Genomic DNA, 23,760 nt, shown 5'->3' with positions numbered 1-23,760 from the left:
TGGTCCCTAGTGTGTGAATGTGAGTGGGAATGTTGTCTGTCTATCTGTGTTGGCCCTGCGATGAGGTGGCGACTTGTCCAGGGTGTACCCCACCTCCCGCCCGATTGTAGCTGAGATAGGCTCCAGCGCCCCCCGCGACTCCGAAGGGAATAAGCGGTAGAAAATGGATGGATGGACATCCGCAGCTAATAGTCCGGTAGATGGACAAAAACATTTTATTCTAAAATGTATTGAGTGTGCCCAGAAAATACAGTATTAGGTGTCGTTACAGGTGTACATCTGGACTAGCGGCTGTGGTCAAAGTAGCAACAGGCTGCACACTTCAGTTAGAAAGGGCAGTCGTTAAACCCAGCTAATAAAAACATTTACTTTTTGTCCAGCCAGGCCACCGTTTAACACATGAAAAGTTTCCCGGGTGATAGTTCCTCTCTCAGAACAGCACTCCGAGTCGGTACCCTGGCCCTTCCATGCTGTGCGGGCGGAAGCTCATCAGTGGGGAAAGGTTGCTGGGGTCTCGACCATACTTGCCAACCTTGAGACCTCCAATTTCGGGGGGTGGGTGCGGGGGGCGTGGTTGGGGCGGGGGCGTGGTTGGGGGCGTGGTTAAGAGGGGAGGAGTATATTTACAGCTAGAATTCACCAAGTCAAGTATTTCATATATATATACATATTAGAGATGCGCGGTTTGCGGGCACAACTGCGGAGTCCGCGGATTATCCGCGGATCGGGCGGATGAAATTTTAAAAAATTAGATTTTATCCGCGGGTCGGGTCGGGTCGGGTCGGGTCGGGTCGGGCGGTTGAAATAAAAAAAAATTCGATTTTAAATAGATTCAGGCGGGTGGCAGTTAAACCAATTCGGAAATATATATACATAGTTAAATGTTGTTACCCACATACGAAAAACGAGCAGGCACCTGCAGCATATGCCACAACAGAAGAAAAAAAAAAAAAGAGATGGACACTTTTACGGAGCGGAGAAGGCCCCCGACGCCTCGCCGGGGTCCGGGACCGAGGCCCCTTCCCCCGAGAGGGCCCCACCGGGAGCCGTAGCTGAGGCGATCCGCGAGAAGGGCCCGACGCACGTCCAGGGTCACCACCGCGCCCACCGCACCGACACCCCGCCGGCGTCACGCGCAGCAGGTAAGCAGCTTACCTGCCCGCCACCCCCGTGGCCGGGGGCTCGTAACAGGGGTCACTCCGCGCGCTCCGCCCGCGCAGCTTACCTGCCCGCCACCCCTGTTGCCGGGGGCGCGTAACAGGGGTCACTCCGCGCGCAGTGCGCTCACGAAAGGGGTAGGGCTCACCCTGGTTGATATAGACAGCAGGACGGTGGCCATGGACGTCGGAACCCGCTAAGGAGTGTGTAACAACCCACCTGCCGAATCAACTAGCCCTGAAAATGGATGGCGCTGGAGCGTCGGGCCCATATACCCGGCCGTCGCCGGCAGCGAGACGCGCTTGGAGGTGCGCTCAGCGCGGCTCCCATATGATTGCGCACTGGTGTGCGTCTGGGTCGTGACAGCGTGGCACGCGAATGTCTGTGCTGCATTGGATCAGTCTCCTTTCTTTAACAGGCAAAAGCTTTATAACCTCACTAATGCCTTGCATCGTCTATATTAGATATATAACAACGGGCGGGTGCGGTTCTGATCAAATGTTACATCGGGTGGATGGCGGATGGTTGACGACTTTCTGATGCGGTTGCGGATGAAATAATTGCCTATCCGCGCATCTCTAATATATATATATATCCCCGCGACCCCGAAGGGAATAAGCGGTAGTAAATGGATATATGTATATATATATATATATATATATATATATATATATATATATATATATATATATATATATATATATAAGAAATAATTGACTTTTAGTGAATTCTAGCTATATATATATATATATATATATATATATATAGAAAAGAAATACTTGAATTCCAGTGTTCATTTATTTACACATATACACACACATAACACTCATCTACTCATTGTTGAGTTAAGGGTTGAATTGTCCATCCTTGTTCTATTCTCTGTCACTAACTTTCTAACCATGCTGAACACCCTCTCTGATGATGCATTGCTGTGTGGCACGCACAAAAGTGCTTTCATCAAAATGCACTAGATGGCAGTATTGTCCTGTTTAAGAGTGTCACAACATTGCTGTTTTACGGCAGACGGACTGCTTTACTGTAGACGTTCTTTATATCGTGGGAAAGCGGACTCAGGTCCGCATGGAGCCGGAGGGGGCGTGGCCTACAGCTCCGCCTGAATTTCGGGAGATTTTCGGGAGAAAATTTGTCCCGGGAGGTTTTCGGCAGAGGTGGGTAGAGTAGCCAGAAATTGTACTCAAGTAAGAGTACTGTTACTTTAGAGATTTATTACTCAAGTAAAAGTAAGGAGTAGTCACCCAAATATTTACTTGAGTAAAAGTAAAAAGTATGTTGTGAAAAAACTACTCAAGTACTGAGTAACTGATGAGTAACATACACACACATATCATATATATATATATATATATATATATATATATATATATATATATATATATATACACACACATTTATATATATATATATATATACATACACATATATATATATATATATATATATACAGTATATAATTTATATTGATTTATTTTGCCGTTTTTGCTTACATGTTAAAGGTGTTTTAATGAATATACATGCATGTTTAACACATATAGATTCCTTTCTTTCATGAAGACAAGAATATAAGTTGGTGTATTACCTGATTCTGATGACTTGCATTGATTGTAATCAGACAGTAGTGCTGATAGCGTCCACGTTTTCAAATGGAGGAGAAAAAAAGTTCCTCCTTTCTGTCTAATACCACATGAAAGTGGATGGTTTTTGGCATCTTATTTGTCCAGCTTCCATATTCGTTTTTATACACTTTACAAGAAATACATTGGCGGCAAACTCCGTAGCTTGCTAGCTTGTTTGCGCTGGCTTTCGGAGACTCTTGTTTTGAAAGCGCAGGCGCGATGGAGCGGCACTTTTATTGTGAAGACAGGAACTGTGCAGTCAGTCTTTAGGCTTTTGACGGGATGTACGGTTGAAATAAAAAAAGGGTCTTTTTTCCTTCACACTTTTGATTGATTGATTGGAACTTTTATTAGTAGATTGCACAGCACAGTACATATTCCGTACAATTGACCACTAAATGGTAACACCCCAATAAGTTTTTCAACTTGTTTAAGTCAGGTCATGTGACCGCCTGGCTCTGTTTGATTGGTCCAACGTCACCAGTGACTGCATCTGATTGGTGGAACGGAGTGAACGTCACCAGTGACTGTATTTGTTGAAACGCAGGCACTTTGAAGGTCTGTCTGACAGACCAAAACAAACAAAGCGTGCATTAACAGATCGATAAAAATTAGTAGCGAGTAGCGAGCTGGATGTAGATAAAAGTAGCGGAGTAAAAGTAGCGTTTCTTCTCTATAAATATACTCAAGTAAAAGTAAAAGTATGTTGCATTAAAACTACTCTTAGAAGTACAATTTATCCCAAAAGTTACTCAAGTACCGTATTTTCCGCACCATAAGGCGCCCTGGGTTAAAAGCCGCGCCTTCAATGAACGGCATATTTCAAAACTTTGTCCACCAATAAGCCGCCCCGTGTTGTAAGCCGCATCTAACTGCGCTAAAGGAATGTCAAAAAAACAGTCAGATAGGTCAGTCAAACTTTAATAATATATTAAAAACCAGCGTTCTAACAACTCTGTTCACTCCCAAAATGTACGCAAATGTGCAATCACAAACATACGTATATCAACATGGACAGAGCTGCGTGAAAAAAGCAACCCGGCCTCTTCGCGTAAACTTAAACTTACCTTAACCACTCGCTCATCTTTTCTTCATCCATCCCTTCGAGTTAGCTTTTATGATGACGCCGGCTGGAAAGGTCTCTTTTGGCAAGGTCTTCCTTTTGAATATCACCATGGGTGGAAGTTTCTGGCCATTAGCATGGCAAGCTAGAACCACAGTGAAGGATGACTTCTCATTCCCTGTGGTGCGAATATTCACCGTACGTGCTCCCGTTGTATCCACAGTGCGGTTCACAGGAATATCAGTTGCTGTGAAATACGGTAGTAATCCGTGTGCGGATGGAGAGATTGCGTCTTTTCATGAACCGGATCCTTGTCGCTTAGTAGGAGCCATTTTGTGGTCTTTACAGATGTAAACAGGAAATGAAACGTACGGTGATATCCGCGCGTTTTTTCTTCTTCTTCCGGGGGCGGGTGGTTGCTTACAGTAGAAGAAGAAGCGCTTCCTGTTCTATGGGGGCGGGTGCTTACCTTGGCGGTTGCTTGCGTAGAAGAAGAAGCGCTTCCTGTTCTACCGGGAAAAAAGATGGCGGCTGTTTACCTAAGTTGCGAGATCGAAACTTTATGAAAATGAATCTTAATATTAATCCATATATAAAGCGCCCCGGGTTAAAAGCCGCACTGTCAGCTTTTGAGTAAATTTGTGGTTTTTAGGTGCGGCTAATGGTGCGGAAAATACGGTAGATGTAACGGAGTAAATGTAGCGCGTTACTACCCACCTCTGGTTTTCGGGAGAGGCGCTGAATTTCGGGAGTCTCCCGGAAAATCCGGGAAGGGTTGGCAAGTATGGTCTCGACTAATAGTTGCCATTTAAGGGGTCACCCAAAAAAAAAAAAAGAAGAAAAAGTAGAAGAAGAAGGGCGTTTATTTGTTACAGTTTGACAGGAGGAGGTCAGTGGAGCAGCAGCTCAAATGTTAGGAATGCTGGGAAGTCAAAATGTGGCTATTTCCTGGAAATCACTCCAGTGAGGCAGCATACTGTGTGTACTTAACGTGTGTGTGTGTGTGTGTGTGTGTGCAGACTTGATCATTATTGGAGGGGGGTGGTTGAGGGGAGGGGTGTGTGCTCACGTCGATTTTTTCCACTAATGAGCCAGCAGTCTGGAATTAATCAGTCCCAAGTGGAGCACATTTTTGCCCATTAGAACATTAGCGTGGTTGCGCAGTGTGCGAGCATGTACAGTACGTACACACGCGTGTGCACTTCCAAGTACACGTAAACGTGTACAACTTGAATGTGAACCTCCCACAGGACCGAACCGACCAGAGGACTTAGAGGGGAGTTTGCTGATGACGACGACATTTAATTGGAAGCAGACGTCCGTGTGTGTGTGTGTGTGTTTGTGCAGGCCTGACACCAGCGTATGTGTTGGAATAATTGTTTGTAAGTTATCACAAAAGAAACGTTGTATTACATTATGTTCCTGATACGAAGATAAAGGCTGTCTTTCGAGGCCCACCAAGAGGAAGAAGGCTCGTGAAACTCTACTGTGATTTCAACACGGACAGATGGGAGGATCTGCTCAACTTCCGGAGGAACTCCCTTTGAAGTATTTCACAAACTCTCTTTGAAGTATTTCACAAACTCTCTTCCAACTATTTGGTAATCGAGGTCAACGCTATTTACGACCCGCTGCCCTCTTGAAGCAGCCGTGGTCAGGAGACGGGGAGGGGTTATCCATTGTCCTCCAACACCTGCCCCAGCTGGATCCAGGAAGAGCCCAAGCCCGAGACATCCTCTTAAATAAATAAATAAATGATAAATGGGTTGTACTTGTATAGCGCTTTTCTACCTTCAAGGTACTCAAAGCGCTTTGACACTACTTCCACATTTACCCATTCACACACACATTCACACACTGATGGAGGGAGCTGCCATGCAAGGCGCTAACCAGCACCCATCAGGAGCAAGGGTGAAGTGTCTTGCTCGGGACACAACGGACATGACGAGGTTGGTAGTAGGTGGGGATTGAACCAGGGACCCTCGGGTCGCGCACGGCCACTCTGCCACTGTGCCACGCCGTCCCCGAAGGGAATAAGTGGTAGTAAATGGATATATATATATATATATATATATATATATAGATATATATATAGAAAGAAATAATTGACTTTTAGTGAATTCTAGCTATATATATATATATATATATATATATATATATATATAGAAAAGAAATACTTGAATTTCAGTGTTCATTTATTTACACATATACACACACATAACACTCATCTACTCATTGTTGAGTTAAGGGTTGAATTGTCCATCCTTCCTCTTCTTGGTCTTCAATGTGACCGAAAACAATGACTGTTTTACATACTTCCCATTCCTGCTGAGACATGTGTTGGTGCGTGAACATTGAATATCTAAATAAAAGAGGAGACGAAAACCTTCTTCGTCAGAGCGTGCTAAGATACTGTAAGAGGTTACAGGTCGACGCCGTCTCTCCTCAATTGAGTCCAAATTGAATTCTGTCTCTGTTTGATTCCTTGCCCTTTTGTCTTGTTTAATAGATGTCCTCAGTGTTTGAACGTGACAGTATGCTTTCTACGGACGGAGGTGTTTATAGATCCAATTGACTGGACATAGAGTTCGAACCACTTGATTACTTTCCGCATTCTGGCAGCGGAGAGCAGCTGGGGCGATATTTCCTTGCGAGGCATCTGTTTGGCCAGACTCCACCCTCGGCTGCAAGACGAGAGATGAGACCTTGACAATGGAGGAGTTCTTTTCTTTGTACATCCGCCTCGACATTCCCAGTGTTCAGCATAGAGTGGATCCTTTTCTTCTTCCATCCTGCAACTACCACCCGCCGTTGGATGACAGGGACAAGGTCGACTCAGTCATTGTAATTGAGCTACTGTGTTGAACAATTTCCCTTGTGGATCATTAAAGTTTGTCTAAGTCTAAGTCTAAGTCTAAGTCTAACTAGGTGGCAGCCGGCGTTGGTCTACAAAGCGGACTCGACGTCTTAGTTTGCGGCTGTGCCTTTACCATAGGGGTGCATACATCATTGCCCGGTCAGCCTCTAGTGGCTCTCCTTTGGTCATGGCGGCATCAGTAGCTTTGTCCCTATGACTATGTCTAAACAACCTCGCGCCAACCTATCTCTCCCACCTCCTTCAGCCTTACTGCCCCACCCGATCCTTAAGATCAGCCGATCAGCTGCTGTTGACGGTCCCTGACACAAGGCTGAAGCTTAGAGGTGACAGAGCTTTCGCCGTTGCTGCTCCCAAGCTCTGGAATGACCTACCTCTGAGTATTAGACAAGCCTCCTCTCTTCCTGTTTTTAAATCTCTCTTAAAAACATACTTTTATTCCATGGCTTTTAACACTGAGTGATATCCATCCTGCAATGGCGCCCCATAATACACCTGCTGTGAACCTGTTTTTATGTTTTTATTTATTCTCCATCCATCCATCCATCTTCTTCCGCTTATCCGAGGTCGGGTCGCGGGGGCAGCAACCTAAGCAGGGAAGCCCAGACTTCCCTCTCCCCAGCCACTTCGTGCAGCTCTTCCTGTGGGACCCCGAGGCGTTCCCAGGCCAGCCGGGAGACATAGTCTTCCCAACGTGTCCTGGGTCTTCCCCGCGGCCTCCTACCGGTCGGACGTGCCCTAAACACCTCCCTAGGGAGGCGTTCGGGTGGCATCCTGACCAGATGCCCGAACCACCTCATCTGGCTCTTCTCGATGTGGAGGAGCAGCGGCTTTACTTTGAGCTCCCCCCGGATGGCAGAGTTTCTCACCCTATCTCTAAGGGAGAGCCCCGCCACCCGGCGGAGGAAACTCATTTCGGCCGCTTGTACCCGTGATCTTGTCCTTTCGGTCATAACCCAAAGCTCATGACCATAGGTGAGGATGGGAACGTAGATCGACCGGTAAATTGAGAGCTTTGCCTTCCGGCTCAGCTCCTTCTTCACCACAACGGATCGATACAGCGTCCGCATTACTGAAGACGCCGCACCGATCCGCCTGTCGATCTCACCATCCACTCTTCCCTCACTCGTGAACAAGACTCCGAGGTACTTGAACTCCTCCACTTGGGGCAAGATCTCCTCCCCAACCCGGAGATGGCACTCCACCCTTTTCCGGGCGAGAACCATGGACTCGGACTTGGAGGTTTTTATTTATTCTATTTTATTTATTTATTTTTTATCGTGTTCTGTTTGTGTTGTGTTGTGTTTGCTCGGTACTCGTTTTATCTTTTAACCTGTCCATTGTACAGCACTTTGGCTACCCCTGTGGTAAATTTTAAATGTGCTTTATAAATAAAGTTGATTTGATTTGATTTGATTTATGAGTGGGTCGCCTACAAGATGGAGGTATGCTTTCTTGACCCGTGGGACGGGTTCATCTCATCAGGGCACTTATTGACTCAGGAGCGGATGAGAAGTTTATTGACTCTGGGATAGTGGAGCTTCTTAAAATACCAACTGTTGAACTTAATTTTGAAAAGAATGTTCGCTTTCTTGACGGGGGTCTCCTGGCTAGTGTATCTTTCTAGCAATCACCAGGAGGGGGCTACATTATTTGTCATTCCCCCCACGTTCTGCAACCGTTGTTCTGGGTCTTCCCTGGCTCCAACGTCATGACTCCCACGTTGACTGGTTCGCTCTCAGAATTACCAATTGGAGCCTTCTTTTGTTATTCTCGTTGTCTATCCTGTCAGCTGTACTCCTCTTCCTGAACCCTCGTCCGCCGATCTCCCACTAGATCCTGAAGAGTATCACAGAACCCAACCCCAACCCCAACCCCAACCCTAACCCTAACCCTACCCTAACCCTCTAACCCTAACCCTAACCGTAACCCTCTAACCCTAACCCCCTAACCCTAACCCTAACCCCAACCCCAACCCTAACCCTAAATGAGTAAGGTTGATTTATTACCGAGGGCGCCACTACTATCCTCGCAACTTTTGGTACAAAATGCGGCTGCTAGACTTTTGACAAGAACAAGAAAGTTTGATCATATTACGTCTATACTGGCTCACCTGCACTGGCTTCCTGTGCACTTAAGATGTGACTTTAAGGTTTTACTACTTACGTATAAAATACTACACGGTCTAGCTCCATCCTATCTTGCTGATTGTCTTGTACCATATGTCCCGGCAAGAAATCTGCGTTCAAAGAACTCTGGCTTATTAGTGATTCCCAGAGCCCCCCAAAAAATCTGCGGGCTATAGAGCGTTTTCTATTCGGGCTATGGAATGCCCTCCCGGTAACAGTTAGAGATGCTACCTCAGTAGAAGCATTTAAGTCCCATCTTAAAACTCATTTGTATACTCTAGCCTTTAAATAGACCCCCTTTTTAGACTAGTTGATCTGCCGTTTCTTTTCTTTTCTCCTCTTCCCCCCTCTATCTTGTGTAGGGGGGGGACACAGGTCCCATGGATGAAGTCCTGGCTGTTCAGAGTCGGGACCCGGAGAGGACCGCTCGCCTGTGCATCGGTTGGGAACATCTCTGCGCTGCTGACCCGTCTCCGCTCGGGATGGTTGCCTGCTGGCCCCACTATGGACTGGACTCTCACTATTATGTTAGATCCACTATGGACTGGACTCTCACTATTATGTTAGATCCACTATGGACTGGACTCTCACAATATTATGTTAGATCCACTATGGACTGGACTCTCACACTATTATGTTAGATCCACTATGGACTGGACTCTCACACTAGTATGCTAGATCCACTATGGACTGGACTCTCACACTATTATGCTAGATCCACTATGGACTGGACTCTCACAAAATTATGTTGGATCCACTATGGACTGGACTCTCACACTATTATGTTAGATCCACTATGGACTGGACTCTCACTATTATGTTAGATCCACTATGGACTGGACTCTCACACTATTATGCTAGATCCACTATGGACTGGACTCTCACACTAGTATGTTAGATCCACTATGGACTGGACTCTCACACTACCTACTCAGTGGCCTAGTGGTTAGAGTGTCCGCCCTGAGATCGGTAAGTTGTGAGTTCAAACCCCGGTCGAGTCATACCAAAGACTATAAAAATGGGACCCATTACCTCCCTGCTTGGCACTCAGCATCAAGGGTTGGAATTGGGGGTTAAATCACCAAAATGATTCCCGGGCGCGGCCACCGCTGCTGCCCACTGCTCCCCTCACCTCCCAGGGGGGGATCAAGGGTGATGGGTCAAATGCAGAGAATAATCTCGCCACACCTAGTGTGTGTGTGACAATCATTGGTACTTTAACTTTAACTTTAACTTTATGCTAGATCCACTATGGACTGGACTCTCACAAAATTATGTTGGATCCACTATGGACTGGACTCTCACACTATTATGTTAGATCCACTATGGACTGGACCCTCACTATTATGTTAGATCCACTATGGACTGGACTCTCACTATTATGTTAGATCCACTATGGACTGGACTCTCACACTATTATGTTAGATCCACTATGGACTGGACTCTCACTATTATGTTAGATCCACTATGGACTGGACTCTCACTATTATGTTAGATCCACTATGGACTGGACTCTCACTATTATGTTAGATCTACTATGGACTGGACTCTCACACTATTATGTTAGATCCACTATGGACTGGACTCTCACACTATTATGTTAGATCCACTATGGACTGGACTCTCACTATTATGTTAGATCCACTATGGACTGGACTCTCACTATTATGTTAGATCCACTATGGACTGGACTCTCACACTATTATGTTAAATCCACTATGGACTGGACTCTCACTATTATGTTAGATCCACTATGGACTGGACTCTCACACTATTATGCTAGATCCACTATGGACAGGACTCTCACACTATTATGTTAGATCCACTATGGACTGGACTCTCACACTATTATGTTAGATCCACTATGGACTGGACTCTCACACTATTATGCTAGATCCACTATGGACTGGACTCTCACTATTATGTTAGATCCACTATGGACTGGACTCTCACTCTAGTATGTTAGATTCACTATGGACTGGACTCTCACAATATTATGTTAGATCCACTATGGACTGGACTCTCACAATATTATGTTAGATCCACTATGGACTGGACTCTCACTAATATGTTGGATCCACTATGGACTGGACTCTCACTATTATGTTAGATCCACTATGGACTGGACTCTCTCACTATTATGTTAGATCCACTATGGACTGGACTCTCACTATTATGCTAGATCCACTATGGACTGGACTCTCACACTATTATGTTAGATCCACTATGGACTGGACTCTCACACTATTATGCTAGATCCACTATGGACTGGACTCTCACAATATTATGTTAGATCCACTATGGACTGGACTCTCACTATTATGTTAGATCCACTATGGACTGGACTCTCACTAATATGTTAGATCCACTATGGACTGGACTCTCACACTATTATGCTAGATCCACTATGGACTGGACTCTCACAATATTATGTTAGATCCACTATGGACTGGACTCTCACTATTATGTTAGATCCACTATGGACTGGACTCTCACTATTATGTTAGATCCACTATGGACTGGACTTTCACAATATTATGTCAGACCCAATCCACGTCCATTGCATCCAGTCTCCCCTCTCCAAGGTTTCTCATAGTCATTCACATCGACGTCCCACTGGGGTGAGTTTTTCCTTGCCCTCCCTTATGTGGGCTCTGTACCGTGGATGTCGTTGTGGCTTGTGCAGCCCTTTGAGACATTTGTGATTTAGGGTTATATAAATAAACATTGATTGATTGATTGATATCTCCCAACTTGAACATAGGTGAATTAATTAAGGTGGACCCCGACTTAAACAAGTTGAAAAACTTCTTCGGTGTTACCATTTAGTGGTCAATTGTACGGAATATGTACTGTACTGTGCAACTGTGCAGTTTCAATCAATCAAAAAGGTCTCTAGAGGAATACGTTTCCTCGCCGATTGCAGCCAGCCATATTCGTTCTTGTACTTCCGCTCATAATTTTTGTGCTTAAGAAACTTCTCTGTGAATTTAGCTCCAGACTACTTCGGTTTGTTTGATATTGTCATTACTGCCACAAGTGCGGCCCATGTGGACCACAGCTGAGAAACAGATATTTTGGGTTGCGAAAAACTGATAAAGAGGATTGTTGATGTGTGTTATTGTAGTAGGTCCTTAAAAAAGGTTCATCTATCCATTTCCTACCGCTTGTCCCTCTCAGGGTCGCGGGGGCGCTGGAGCCTATCCCATCTGCATTCGGGAGGAAGGCAGGGTACCCTGGACAAGTCGCCACCTCATCGTAGGGCCAACACGAATAGACAGACAGCATTCAGGCACTAGGGCCAATTTAGTGTTGCCAATCAACCACCAGATTGCATGAACACAGTAAACAGATAGGCCTCAGAATAAACACTGGGAAGACCAAGGTCATGAGGCTCAGCACCAAATCCTATCAACCTATCACAATCGAGGAGCACCCCCTGGAAGATGTGGTCGAGTTTGTCTAGCTGGGAAGCAACATCAACACAGATGGAGGAGCTGATAAATATGTCGAGCTGCGCATCAGCAAAGCAAGACATGCCTTTGGAACTCTCCGACCTGTATGGCTCTCTTCCCAGCTCTCCAGAAACACCAAAATCAGAATCTTCAATACAAATGCAGTCCTTGTGGCGACACCGGCACATATCTCGGGACACCAAGTTGAGGGTCTACAATTCCTCTGTCATCTCTGTCCTTCTGTACGGCTCGGAAACATGACCGCTGAATAACATCCTGCCGGCCAGGCTAGATGGCTTTGATTCCAGAGCCCTCAGGAGGATAGAAGGCATCACGTGGAGCCAGCATGTCACCAACAAGACCCTAAGAGAGCTAACCCAACAGCTCCCAGCCTCTCGCCTCGCAGCAATGCGGCGAGTGCGCTGGTATGGCCATGTCACCCGCCTGCCGGGGGAACACCCCACGCGCAAAATCCTGGACTTCAACCCGCAGCGAGCTGGCTGGAGACGCCCTAGAGGCGCCCCCAGGACTCGCTGGCTGGATGTATTAGCCCAGGACCTTAAGGCCTGCAATGTGACTATGGCACAAGCTCAACACCTTGCCCACAACAGACCCAGATGGAGAGACCTGGTTGCTATGGGCGGCTCTACGCGCCCTGAAGTGCAAGAGGACTAAGTAAGTAAGTAAGTAAGTAATACAAATGTAAAATCTGTCCTTCTTTATGGCTGTGAAACCTGGAAAACCACCAAATCATTCATTCATAAACTACAAGTGTTTATTAACAACTGTCTCAGGTACATACTGAGGATTTGGTGGCCCAACAAGATAGCAAAATGTAGTCCTGTGGAGACGCATGAACCAAGAGCAAATTCAAAATGAAATCAAAAGCAGAAAGTGGGGATGGATCGGCCATACACTGAGGAAGGATCCGAGAAACCTAGCAAGACAAGCCCTGGACTATAACCCTCAAGGCAAGAGGAAGCCAGGGGGACCAAAACTCAACTGGAGGCGGTCCACTCTTGATGAACTGACCAAGATGGGGATCTCCTGGCAAGAAGCGAAGATCATCACAGAAGAGAGTGAGGTGGGGATCCATGGTAGACGTCCTATGCTCCCAAGGGGGCCAAGAGGATTGAAGATAAAGAAAGAATCAACCTATCGCCAGGTGCATGTCTTTGGAGGTGGGAGGAAGACCGGAAAGAACCTATGCCGTCATGCAAACTCCACACTGAAAGAACCCAGGACCTTCGTATTGTGAGGCATATGCACTAACCTCTGTTCCACCATGCTGCTGAAGGCAGAAATTGTCAAACACAATTCTAACGGCCCCATTGACCCATGTGGCTTACTTTGTAACAGCGCCACCAAGTGGTGACATAAACTCTGTGAGCAACTTCCAACAGTTGATAACGTCTGTCTGCGCTCTGTTGAAACAGGCGCTGAACGAACGCCAGGTTGAAGGCGCGTCCTGAGATCACAGGCTCGGAATATTCCACGGTGATATCAGTCGGATGTGCTGTAAGGTCTGGTTTTCTTTATCTGTCTCCTCCACAGCTTGTCTGGTCCAATTTGGAAGTGGGACAAAGAGTGAGGAAGGATGTACGGGGGCTGCCGCGTCTGGCACCTGTTTTATTTGTTCTAACTTTTTATTTCTTCCCTCTCAGACAACTGGAAAGGAGCCCAGCCACGATTAAAAGAAGCAAGGCTTGGATGCACATTGAGAGGAACGATTAGACCGTATGACAGGATAATGCAGAAATGTTGGAGGAGACAAAACTATTACAATTACAATCGTCCTTCCTCAATTACCACCTTCCATTCTTTCGTTCATTGTTTATTTCACGAGCCGCCATGTGACCAAACCCAAGTGCTCATCTTCAGTGGAGGGAAATATTCGACACCCTGGACTGTTGAACTCAGCCAAAGAAGGTCAGCTCTTATTTCGACATGACTGCTCCAATGCACACAGCAGTTCTTCTAAGTTTGGAGAGGAAATAAAAAACGTAGAACAGTTTCCACGGGGGACATGACCTCGACCCCGCAGACGTCATTAGGATGACAAGAGTTATTGTACGACAAAACTATTAACTGATGCGGCAAGGGAGCAAAGGTCTGCGGATGTCTCACTAAGTCTTGTAAAAAGGCTGGGACGGTGGCGTATTAATGCCAATGGATGCTTCACAGCAGCAATAGTTTTCGTTCAATCCGGCTAAAACTTCACACACATGTGCGTTTTAGTCCTCTCAAGGTGTGTACCAAATTTTGAGGTGATTCGACTAAACGGATAAATGTTACAGTGAGTGTTTTTTAGGGCGCAGTGAGCTATGTGAGAATCTGACTCAAGGGGTTAACTTAGTAACAGCGCCACCATACCATACCATACCATACCATACCATACCATACCATACCATACCATACCATACCGTACCAGACGTCATTAGGATGACAAGAGTTATTGTACGACAAAACTATTAACTGATGTGGCAAGGGAGCAAAGGTCTGCAGATGTCTCACTAAGTCTTGTAAAAAGGCTGAGACGGTGGCGTATTAATGCCAATGGATGCTTCACAGCAGCAATAGTTTTCGTTCAATCCGGCTAAAACTTCACACACATGTGCGTTTTAGTCCTCTCAAGGTGTGTACCATATTTTGAGGTGATTCGACTAAACGGATAAATGTTACAGTGAGTGTTTTTTAGGGCGCAGTGAGCTATGTGAGAATCTGACTCAAGGGGTTAACTTAGTAACAGTATCATACCATACCAGACGTCATTAGGATGACAAGAGTTATTGTACGACAAAACTATTAACTGATGCGGCAAGGGAGCAAAGGTCTGCAGATGTCTCACTAAGTCTTGTAAAAAGGCTGGGATGTTGGCGTATTAATGCCAATGGATGCTTCACAGCAGCAATAGTTTTCGTTCAATCCGGCTAAAACTTCACACACATGTGCGTTTTAGTACTCCAAAGGTGTGTACCAAATTTCGAGGTGATTCGACTAAACCAGGGGTCGGCAACCCGCGGCTCCGGAGCCGCATGCGGCTCTTTGATCAGTCTGATGCGGCTCAGCCGCATACTTGCCGACCCCCCCCCCCCCGCCCGATTTTCCCGTGAGACTTCCGGATTTCAGTGCCTCTTGCAGAAAACTCCCGGGATTAATATTCTCCGATTTTCACCCTTACATTAATAATAAGGGCGTGCCATGATGGTACAGCATTTAGCGCCCTCTACAATCTGTATAAACAGCGTGCCAACCCAGCCTCTTGTTATATGCATCTTCTGCTTGCACACGTAAGTGACAGCAAGGCATACTTGATCAACAGCCACACAGGTTACACTGACGGTGGCCATTTAAAACAACTTTAACACTCTTACTAATAATGTGCCACACTTTGAACCAAAACCAAACAAGAATGACAAACACATTCCGGGAGAACATCTGCACCTTAACACAACATAAACACAACAGAACAAACACCCAGAATCCCATGCAGCCCTGACTCTTCCGGGCTACATTATACACCCCTGCTACCACCAAACTCCGCCCCCACCCCAACCCTGCTCCCTCACACATCAACCCCCCCTCTCTGTGCGTCGGTTGAGGTGGGCGGGGTTTGGTAGCGGGGGTGTATAATGTATCCCGGAAGAGTTAGGGCTGCATGGGATTCTGGGTATTTGTCCTGTTGTGTTTATGTTGTGTTACGGTGCAGATGTTCTCCCGAAATGTGTTTGTCATTCTTGTTTGGTGTGGGTTCACAGTGTGGCGCATTATTAGTAAGGTTTATACATAGCACAAAGCAAAAAAAAATTTTGTATGCAGTGTTATTTCATTTAAAATTTCAAAATATTTTTGCGGCTCCCATTGTTGTCTATAATTTGTGAAATTGGTCAAAATGGCTCTTTGACTGGTAAAGGTTGTCGACCCCTGGGCTAAACGGCTAATTGTTACAGTGAGTGCTTTGTAGGGTGCAGTGAGCTAAGTGATAATCTGACTCAAGGGGTTAACTTAGTAACAGTATCATACCATACCAGACGTCATTAGGATGACAAGAGTTATTGTACGACAAAACTATTAACTGATGCGGCAAGGGAGCAAAGGTCTGCAGATGTCTCACTAAGTCTTGTAAAAAGGCTGAGACGTTGGCGTATTAATGCCAATGGATGCTTCACAGCAGCAATAGTTTTCGTTCAATCCAGCTAAAATTTCACACACATGTGCATTTTAATCCTCCAAAGGTGTGTACCAAATTTTGAGGTGATTCGACTAAACGGATAAATGATACAGTGAGTGTTTTTTAGGGCGCAGTGAGCTATGTGAGAATCTGACTCAAGGGGTTAACTTAGTAACAGCGCCACCATACCATACCATACCATACCATACCATACCATACCGTACCAGACGTCATTAGGATGACAAGAGTTATTGTACGACAAAACTATTAACTGATGTGGCAAGGGAGCAAAGGTCTGCAGATGTCTCACTAAGTCTTGTAAAAAGGCTGAGACGGTGGCGTATTAATGCCAATGGATGCTTCACAGCAGCAATAGTTTTCGTTCAATCCGGCTAAAACTTCACACACATGTGCGTTTTAGTCCTCTAAAGGTGTGTACCAAATTTCGAAGTGATTCGGCTAAACGGCTAATTGTTACAGTGAGTGCTTTGTAGGGTGTAGTGAGCTAAGTGATAATCTGACTCAAGGGGTTAACTTAGTAACAGTATCATACCATACCAGACGTCATTAGGATGACAAGAGTTATTGTACGACAAAACTATTAACTGATGCAACAAGGGAGCAAAGGTCTGCAGATGTCTCACTAAGTCTTGTAAAAAGGCTGAGACGTTGGCGTATTAATGCCAATGGATGACATGCAGGTACAGTTCAGGTCACCACATTAAGTATGTGGTCATCATAGCGTTGTTGAAAGCCCCTATGTGTTGTGTTGAAAAGATTCGGAAGACATGCTAGAATACATGTCATACAGATATCATCAACTTTTTATAATCATTAGACAATTGGTCAATGACTTATGGACGATACGTTGCTCAATCCTGTTCATAAATAGACATTTTTCTTCAAGGCAACCATGTTTTAAAACCAATCCTACTCAAATTCCACACATGTGTGCTTGGTGGTCCTTTAAAAGTGCGTACTAAATTTTGTGGTGATTCGACTAAACAACCCAAAGTTACAGAGGGTGTTTTGCAGAGCTGCGAGAATCTGAATTATAGGGGTTAACTAAACAACATTGCCACCATGTGGTGTATTTGTCAGGACATTAACAGCACAGGCAACACAATATGTGTGCATCTTTTGATAGCTTTTCACCCTAAAGACATGACAGCATCCATGTAATATAAATATCAACGTTTAGGAATCATGAGACAAATTGCCAAGGATTTGTAGACAATTAGCACCACTGCAAAGACGTTTTGCAGCAATAGTTTTCGTTCAATCCGGCTAAAATTTCACACACATGTGCGTTTTAGTCCTCTAAAGGCGTGTACCAAATTTTGAGGTGATTCGACTAAACGGATAAATGTTACAGTGAGTGTTTTTTAGGGCGCAGTGAGCTATGTGAGAATCTGACTCAAGGGGTTAACTTAGTAACAGCGCCACCATACCATACCAATCCATACCATACCAGACGTCATTAGGATGACAAGAGTTATTGTACGACAAATATATTGACTGATGCGGCAAGGGAGCAAAGGTCTGCAGATGTCTCACTAAGTCTTGTAAAAAGGCTGAGACGTTGGCGTATTAATGCCAATGGATGCTTCACAGCAGCAATAGTTTTCGTTCAATCCGGCTAAAACTTCACACACATGTGCGTTTTAGTCCTCCAAAGGTGTGTACCAAATTTCGAGGTGATTAGACTAAACCAGGGGTCGGCAACCCGCGGCTCCGGAGCCGCATGCGGCTCTTTGATCAGTCTGATGCGGCTCAGCCACATACTTGCCGTCAAAATATTTTTGCGGCTCCCATTGTTGTCTATAATTTGTGAAATTGGTCAAAATGGCTCTTTGACTGGAAAAGGTTGTCGACCCCTGGGCTAAACGGCTAATTGTTACAGTGAGTGCTTTGTAGGGCGCAGTGAGCTATGTGAGAATCTGACTCAAGGGGTTAACTTAGTAACAGTATCATACCATACCAGACGTCATTAGGATGACAAGAGTTATTGTACGACAAAACTATTAACTGATGCAACAAGGGAGCAAAGATCTGCAGATGTCTCACTAAGTCTTGTAAAAAGGCTGAGACGTTGGCGTATTAATGCCAATGGATGACATGCAGGTACAGTTCAGGTCACCACATTAAGTATGTGGTCATCATAGCGTTGTTGAAAGCCCCTATGTCAGGGGTCGGCAACTTTTACCACTCAAAGAGCCATTTTGACCCGTTTCCACAAACTAAAGAAAACAATGGGAGCCACAAAACTCTTTTGAAATTTAAAATGAAATAACACTACATACAAAGTTTTTTTTTGCTTTGTGCTATGTATAAACCAGGGGTCTCAGACACGCGGCCCACACCTTAATATGGAAATGTAATGTTAGTGCGGCCCGCGAGTTTTATATGAAGGGCACTTGACAGCGTCATACTTGCCAACCCTCCCGATTTTTCCGGTAGACTCCCCAATTTCAGGGAAACTATTCTCTTGAATGTACGCTGATTTTCACCCAAACAACAATAATAAGGGCGTGCCGTGATGTCACTACCTTTAGCGCCCTCTACAGCTTGAACAAACAGCTTGCCAGCCCAGTTACATGTTATATGAGGCTTCTGCAGACACACATAAGTGAATGCAATTCATACTTGGTTAACAGCCATACAGATCACACTGAGGGTGGCGATATAAACAACTTTAACACTCTTACTAATATGCGCCACACTGTGAACCCACACCAAACAAGAATGACAAACACATTTCGGGAGAACATTCGCACCGTAACGCAACAGAACAAATACCCAGAATCCCATGCATCCCTAACTCTTCCGGGCTACTTTATACACCCCCGCTACCACCAAAGCCCGCCACCCCAACCCTGCCCCCCCCCCACAGATCAACAACACCCCCCCACCCCCCGTGCGTAGATTGAGGTGGGCGGGGTTTGGTGGTAGCAGGGTGTGTAATGTAGCCCGGAAGAGTTAGGGATGCATGGGATTCTGGGTATTTGTTCTGTTGTGTTTATGTTGTGTTACGGTGTGGATGTTCTCCCGAAATATGTTTGTCATTCTTGTTTGGTGTGGGTTCACAGTGTGGCGCATATTAGTAAGAGTGTTATAGTTGTTTATACGGCCACCGTCAGTATGATCTGTATGGCTGTTGAACAAGTATGCCTTGCTGTCACTTAGTGTGTGAGCAGACGCCGCATACAAAATGTGACTGGGCCGGCACGCTGTTTCTTGGGTGAAAAAGCGGACGCGACGACAGGTTGTAGAGGACGCAAAATGCAGTTCCATCACGGCACGCCCTCAATTTTGTTGTCCGGGTGAAAATCGGAGAATGTTTGCCCTGGGAGAGGCAGTGAAATCCGGAAGTCTCCCGGAAAAATCGGGAGGGTTGGCAAGAATGCAGCTGAGCCGCATCAGAGTGGTCAAAGAGCCGCGTGCGGCTCCGGAGCCGCGGGTTGCCGACCCCTGCCCTATGTGTTGTGTTGAAAAGATTCGGAAGACATGCTAGAATACATGTCATACAGATATCATCAACTTTTTATAATCATTAAGACAATTACTCAATGACTTATGCACGATATGGCGCAGTGAGCTATGTGAGAATCTGACTCAAGGGGTTAACTTAGTAACAGCGCCACCGTACCAGACGTCATTAGGATGACAAGAGTTATATAGCCTATATTTTGTCATACCGTACACAAATGTTTTTGTAATAGTATTGAGAACGTGAACGTTTGTTTTCCGCCTAATGTAATCCGATATATGAACGCAGAACGACCCGATAATATATCCTAAGTGAGCCTTCTCCAGATAAATCCTGTTCTGTGGGTTTGTGGCATAAATCTTAAGACGTCAACACCTGCTCGTGCTTCGTTGTGCCTGACTTGGGGAATACATTAACACCTGGTAATGTTCGACGGGGCGTTTCCGTCTCACACCGTGTGCAAAATGGTGTTGTGAAAGTGTGTTTGTCTGCGGGCCAGTGTGACTCATCACATGCCAGATCATCCTACGTCCACCAGACAATCAACCAATTACAGCGGCTCTGGAATTTGGAATTTGCCCGAGTGGCCCGGAGAGGACGGATTTTACGACAAAAAGAAAAAGGACAACCCGATAATGTTTTGTTTTTGCTGGACACTCACCCACACATCTGGAGCCATCTGTGCTGGAGATGTACCCGCGTGGGCAGCTGCAGACGTAACTACCGGCCGTGTTGGTGCACTCGCCTCCGTCGCACACGCCGGGGATGGTGCTGCATTCGTCAATGTCTGCGGACAAAAAAAATGGCATAAAATTGGATAAATAAAAAAATCTATTACATTTAATCAAATAAAATACAATAAAAGACATGAGTTATTTTGCAAATATGGTATACCGGTACTAGTATAGTATCGCGGTACTAATGAATCAAAAACGTTACTATACTCTGTACTATTGTTGTCCCGATACCAATATGTTGGTGCCGGTACCAAAATTATTTCAATACTTTTCCGTACTTTTCTAAATAAAGGGGACCACAAAAAAATTGCATTATTGGCTTTATTTTAACAAAAAATCTTGGGGTACATGAAACATATGTTTATTATTGCAATTTAGTCCTTAAATAAAATAGTAAACGTACAAGACAACTTGTCTTTTAGTAGTAAGTAAACAAACAAAGACTCCTAATTAGTCTATGCAGTAACATATTGTGTCATTTATACACCTATTATTTTGTACACATTATGAGGGACAAACTGTAAAAATTGACTATTAATCTACTTGTTCATTTACTGTTAAAATCTGCTTATTTTCTGTTTCAACATGTTCTATCTACACTTCTGTTAAAATGTAATAATCACTTATTCTTCTCTTCTTTGATACTTGACATTAGTTTTGGATGATACCACACATTTAGGTATCAATCCGATACCAAGTAGTTACAGGATCATACATTCAGTGTTTCACACACATTCATTTATTTGTGGCGGCCCGCCACGAAAGAATTATGTCCGCCACAAATGGATTTTTCGGCTTTTGACTCACTCGACCGCTCATAAAAGCAATGGGACTGTCTGTGAATGTAGCTTGTAGTTACACCTCCGGTGCAGTAGGTGGCGGTAGCCTACTATGCATTGTAACTCCGCCAACAGCACTTACTTCACCTGGTGGGCCAGAAGAAGAAGAAGAAGAGGGACGGACGGACGGGATCAAAATACTCGCCGGCTACTTTTCATAATGATGGCGCTTCCTACGTTTCTACCTCAAACGTCCAAAAGCTGCTGAAAGCCTTGATCCAGGATGCCATGGGGAAAAAAACTTAAATGGTGCCTTTTGGCGATAGTTAGCAGCTTGGTGGCTCATAGCCGACTAGCTAACGCTTGCTAGCGTGGTAGCATTGCTTCATTTTTACAGGTGTTATAGGTAGATAGGTTATAGCTGCATCGCTCGCGGCTCGTCATATATTTAACGTTAATCCGCGATTTCACCGAGCGTTTTACTGACGGTTTCGCCTGACGCTGCTTCATTAACACCGCCGCTGTTTGACTCGGTCACCTGTTTTCATACCGACGAGCTAACGTGTCCAGGTTATAACCCTGTTGTCAATAAACACACGTGGACTGAAGCTAAATTGTCCACTGTCCACTGCAGCATGTGAATGCAATGAAAAGAATAAAATCCGAGCCAACCAGCTGTTAAAATGTTGTCCAGGTTAATGTTTTGGCCATTAAAGGCCGTTCATTTCAAGATTTCAACTGTGATCGGGCTTTAAACAGGTGGCTGACCTGTTCAGATGGGTGTAACTGCTACTGGTCAAATAATGTGAAATAGCATTTAATTTTACATGTATGCAATGCCATTTAAATGTAGTTATAGATAATAATAATAATAAATACTGTGTAGTGTTGTAAATAGTCAACGGGAAGGATTCTAGTAAGATATAAGCCATGAGCACTACACAGCCAGAAAAAAACCTAGGCAGGACAAGTAAAAATATTGAGGCAAGTAGATTTGAGAAGTCAGGCAAGTAGAAAAAAACCTTAACGTTGAACCCTGCATGTGTTGAGCTGCTGCCGCTTAAGGTTAGACGGCACTGTACATAGAGCGCTTCTGCTCGTTAGTAATAAATTCTAATGTTGGATGTTCACTCCTTCACACAGATGAGTATAGAAAAATATTTTCAACGGCCAAAAAGGGCTCGACTTGGAGAGGAGGTAGGCCTACAGTTCGGACCACAGGTGCGACCTGTTCAGCAGCAGCAGGAGGAGGAGGAGGAGGTTGACTGACTGTGGCAGGACACCTCTGCCTCTGTTTCACTTCATGTTGCTGGTAAATAATATGGTTGTAGTAGTAGGCTAAAGTTAAATTATTTAGTATTCACTAATTAAAGGGGCAGAGCTTTAAGAGACATTTTAGCTTTTATATTTTATAAGATATATTTTTTGTAAGAACCACAATTAATAAATATATTTCAGTGAATCAGTAATTGTTCAAATCTGTATATAAATATGTACATAAAATGTTGTAATTATATTCCAACTCCGCGTTCTTCTTGGTCATCGCCGCTGCCGCCGCTCTAGTGACTCAAAAGTGCTTTACATAGTGAAAGCCAATATCTAAGTTACATTTAAACCAGTGTGGGTGGCACTTGGAGCAGGTGGGTAAAGTGTCTTGCCCAAGGACACAACGGCAGTGACTAGGATGGCAGAAGCAGGGATCGAACCTGAAACCCTCAAGTTGCTGGCACGGCCTCTCTACCAACCGAGCTATACCGCCCCAACGAGGGATCTGTCGGCACCAGGAGAACCCTCCCCCACTCAGAGACGTTCACAATAAGGTACTCTATTAACACATATTTTTTTCCACCCTTTGATGTGGCGGGCCAGATCTGGCCCCCGGGCCTTGAGTTTGACACCTGTGAGCTAAACCAACCGACTGACTGACTAACCCTGGCGCTTACATAGATAAAAAATGTTTCTTATGAGATTTTGCAAGTGTACTTAATTATCGGGCCAGTAAGCTTTTTCAATTTTGTTTGACTACTTTATTAGATAATTTCACTGTAGCCATTGCGTTTGACGACACACAAACCGCTGCAGAAACGTGTAACTAAAGCCAAATAAAGTCAAAACTCCCATCATTTCTTCTTTGCAAACCCAGGACTCAGCAGTGGCCTCCAACATGCTGCTGCTAATTCAATTACACTTCCATAATGGGGGAGAAGAACTCAATAAACCCCAATAAAACGTCAATGACCTCTGAGAATACCATAAGTGGGGCCCACCT

General features: G+C 44.9%; 1 protein-coding gene across 1 annotated transcript in view; it reads right to left on the bottom strand.

Moving 5' to 3' along the window:
• The window catches only part of fbn2b (fibrillin 2b), a 335,304-nt gene that overhangs the window by 127,772 nt on the left and 183,772 nt on the right, over positions 1 to 23,760 (bottom strand). The window contains exon 9 of the mRNA XM_061976207.1: positions 20,637 to 20,762. Coding sequence (XP_061832191.1) covers positions 20,637 to 20,762 — 126 coding nt within the window. The remainder of the gene's footprint in view (positions 1 to 20,636; positions 20,763 to 23,760) is intronic.

Source organism: Nerophis lumbriciformis, linkage group LG14, assembly GCF_033978685.3.
Source record: "Nerophis lumbriciformis linkage group LG14, RoL_Nlum_v2.1, whole genome shotgun sequence".
In the NCBI taxonomy this organism is placed as follows: domain Eukaryota; kingdom Metazoa; phylum Chordata; class Actinopteri; order Syngnathiformes; family Syngnathidae; genus Nerophis; species Nerophis lumbriciformis.
The sequence above is the reverse complement of the archived record's forward strand: the minus strand, read 5'-3'. Positions and strand labels throughout refer to the sequence as shown.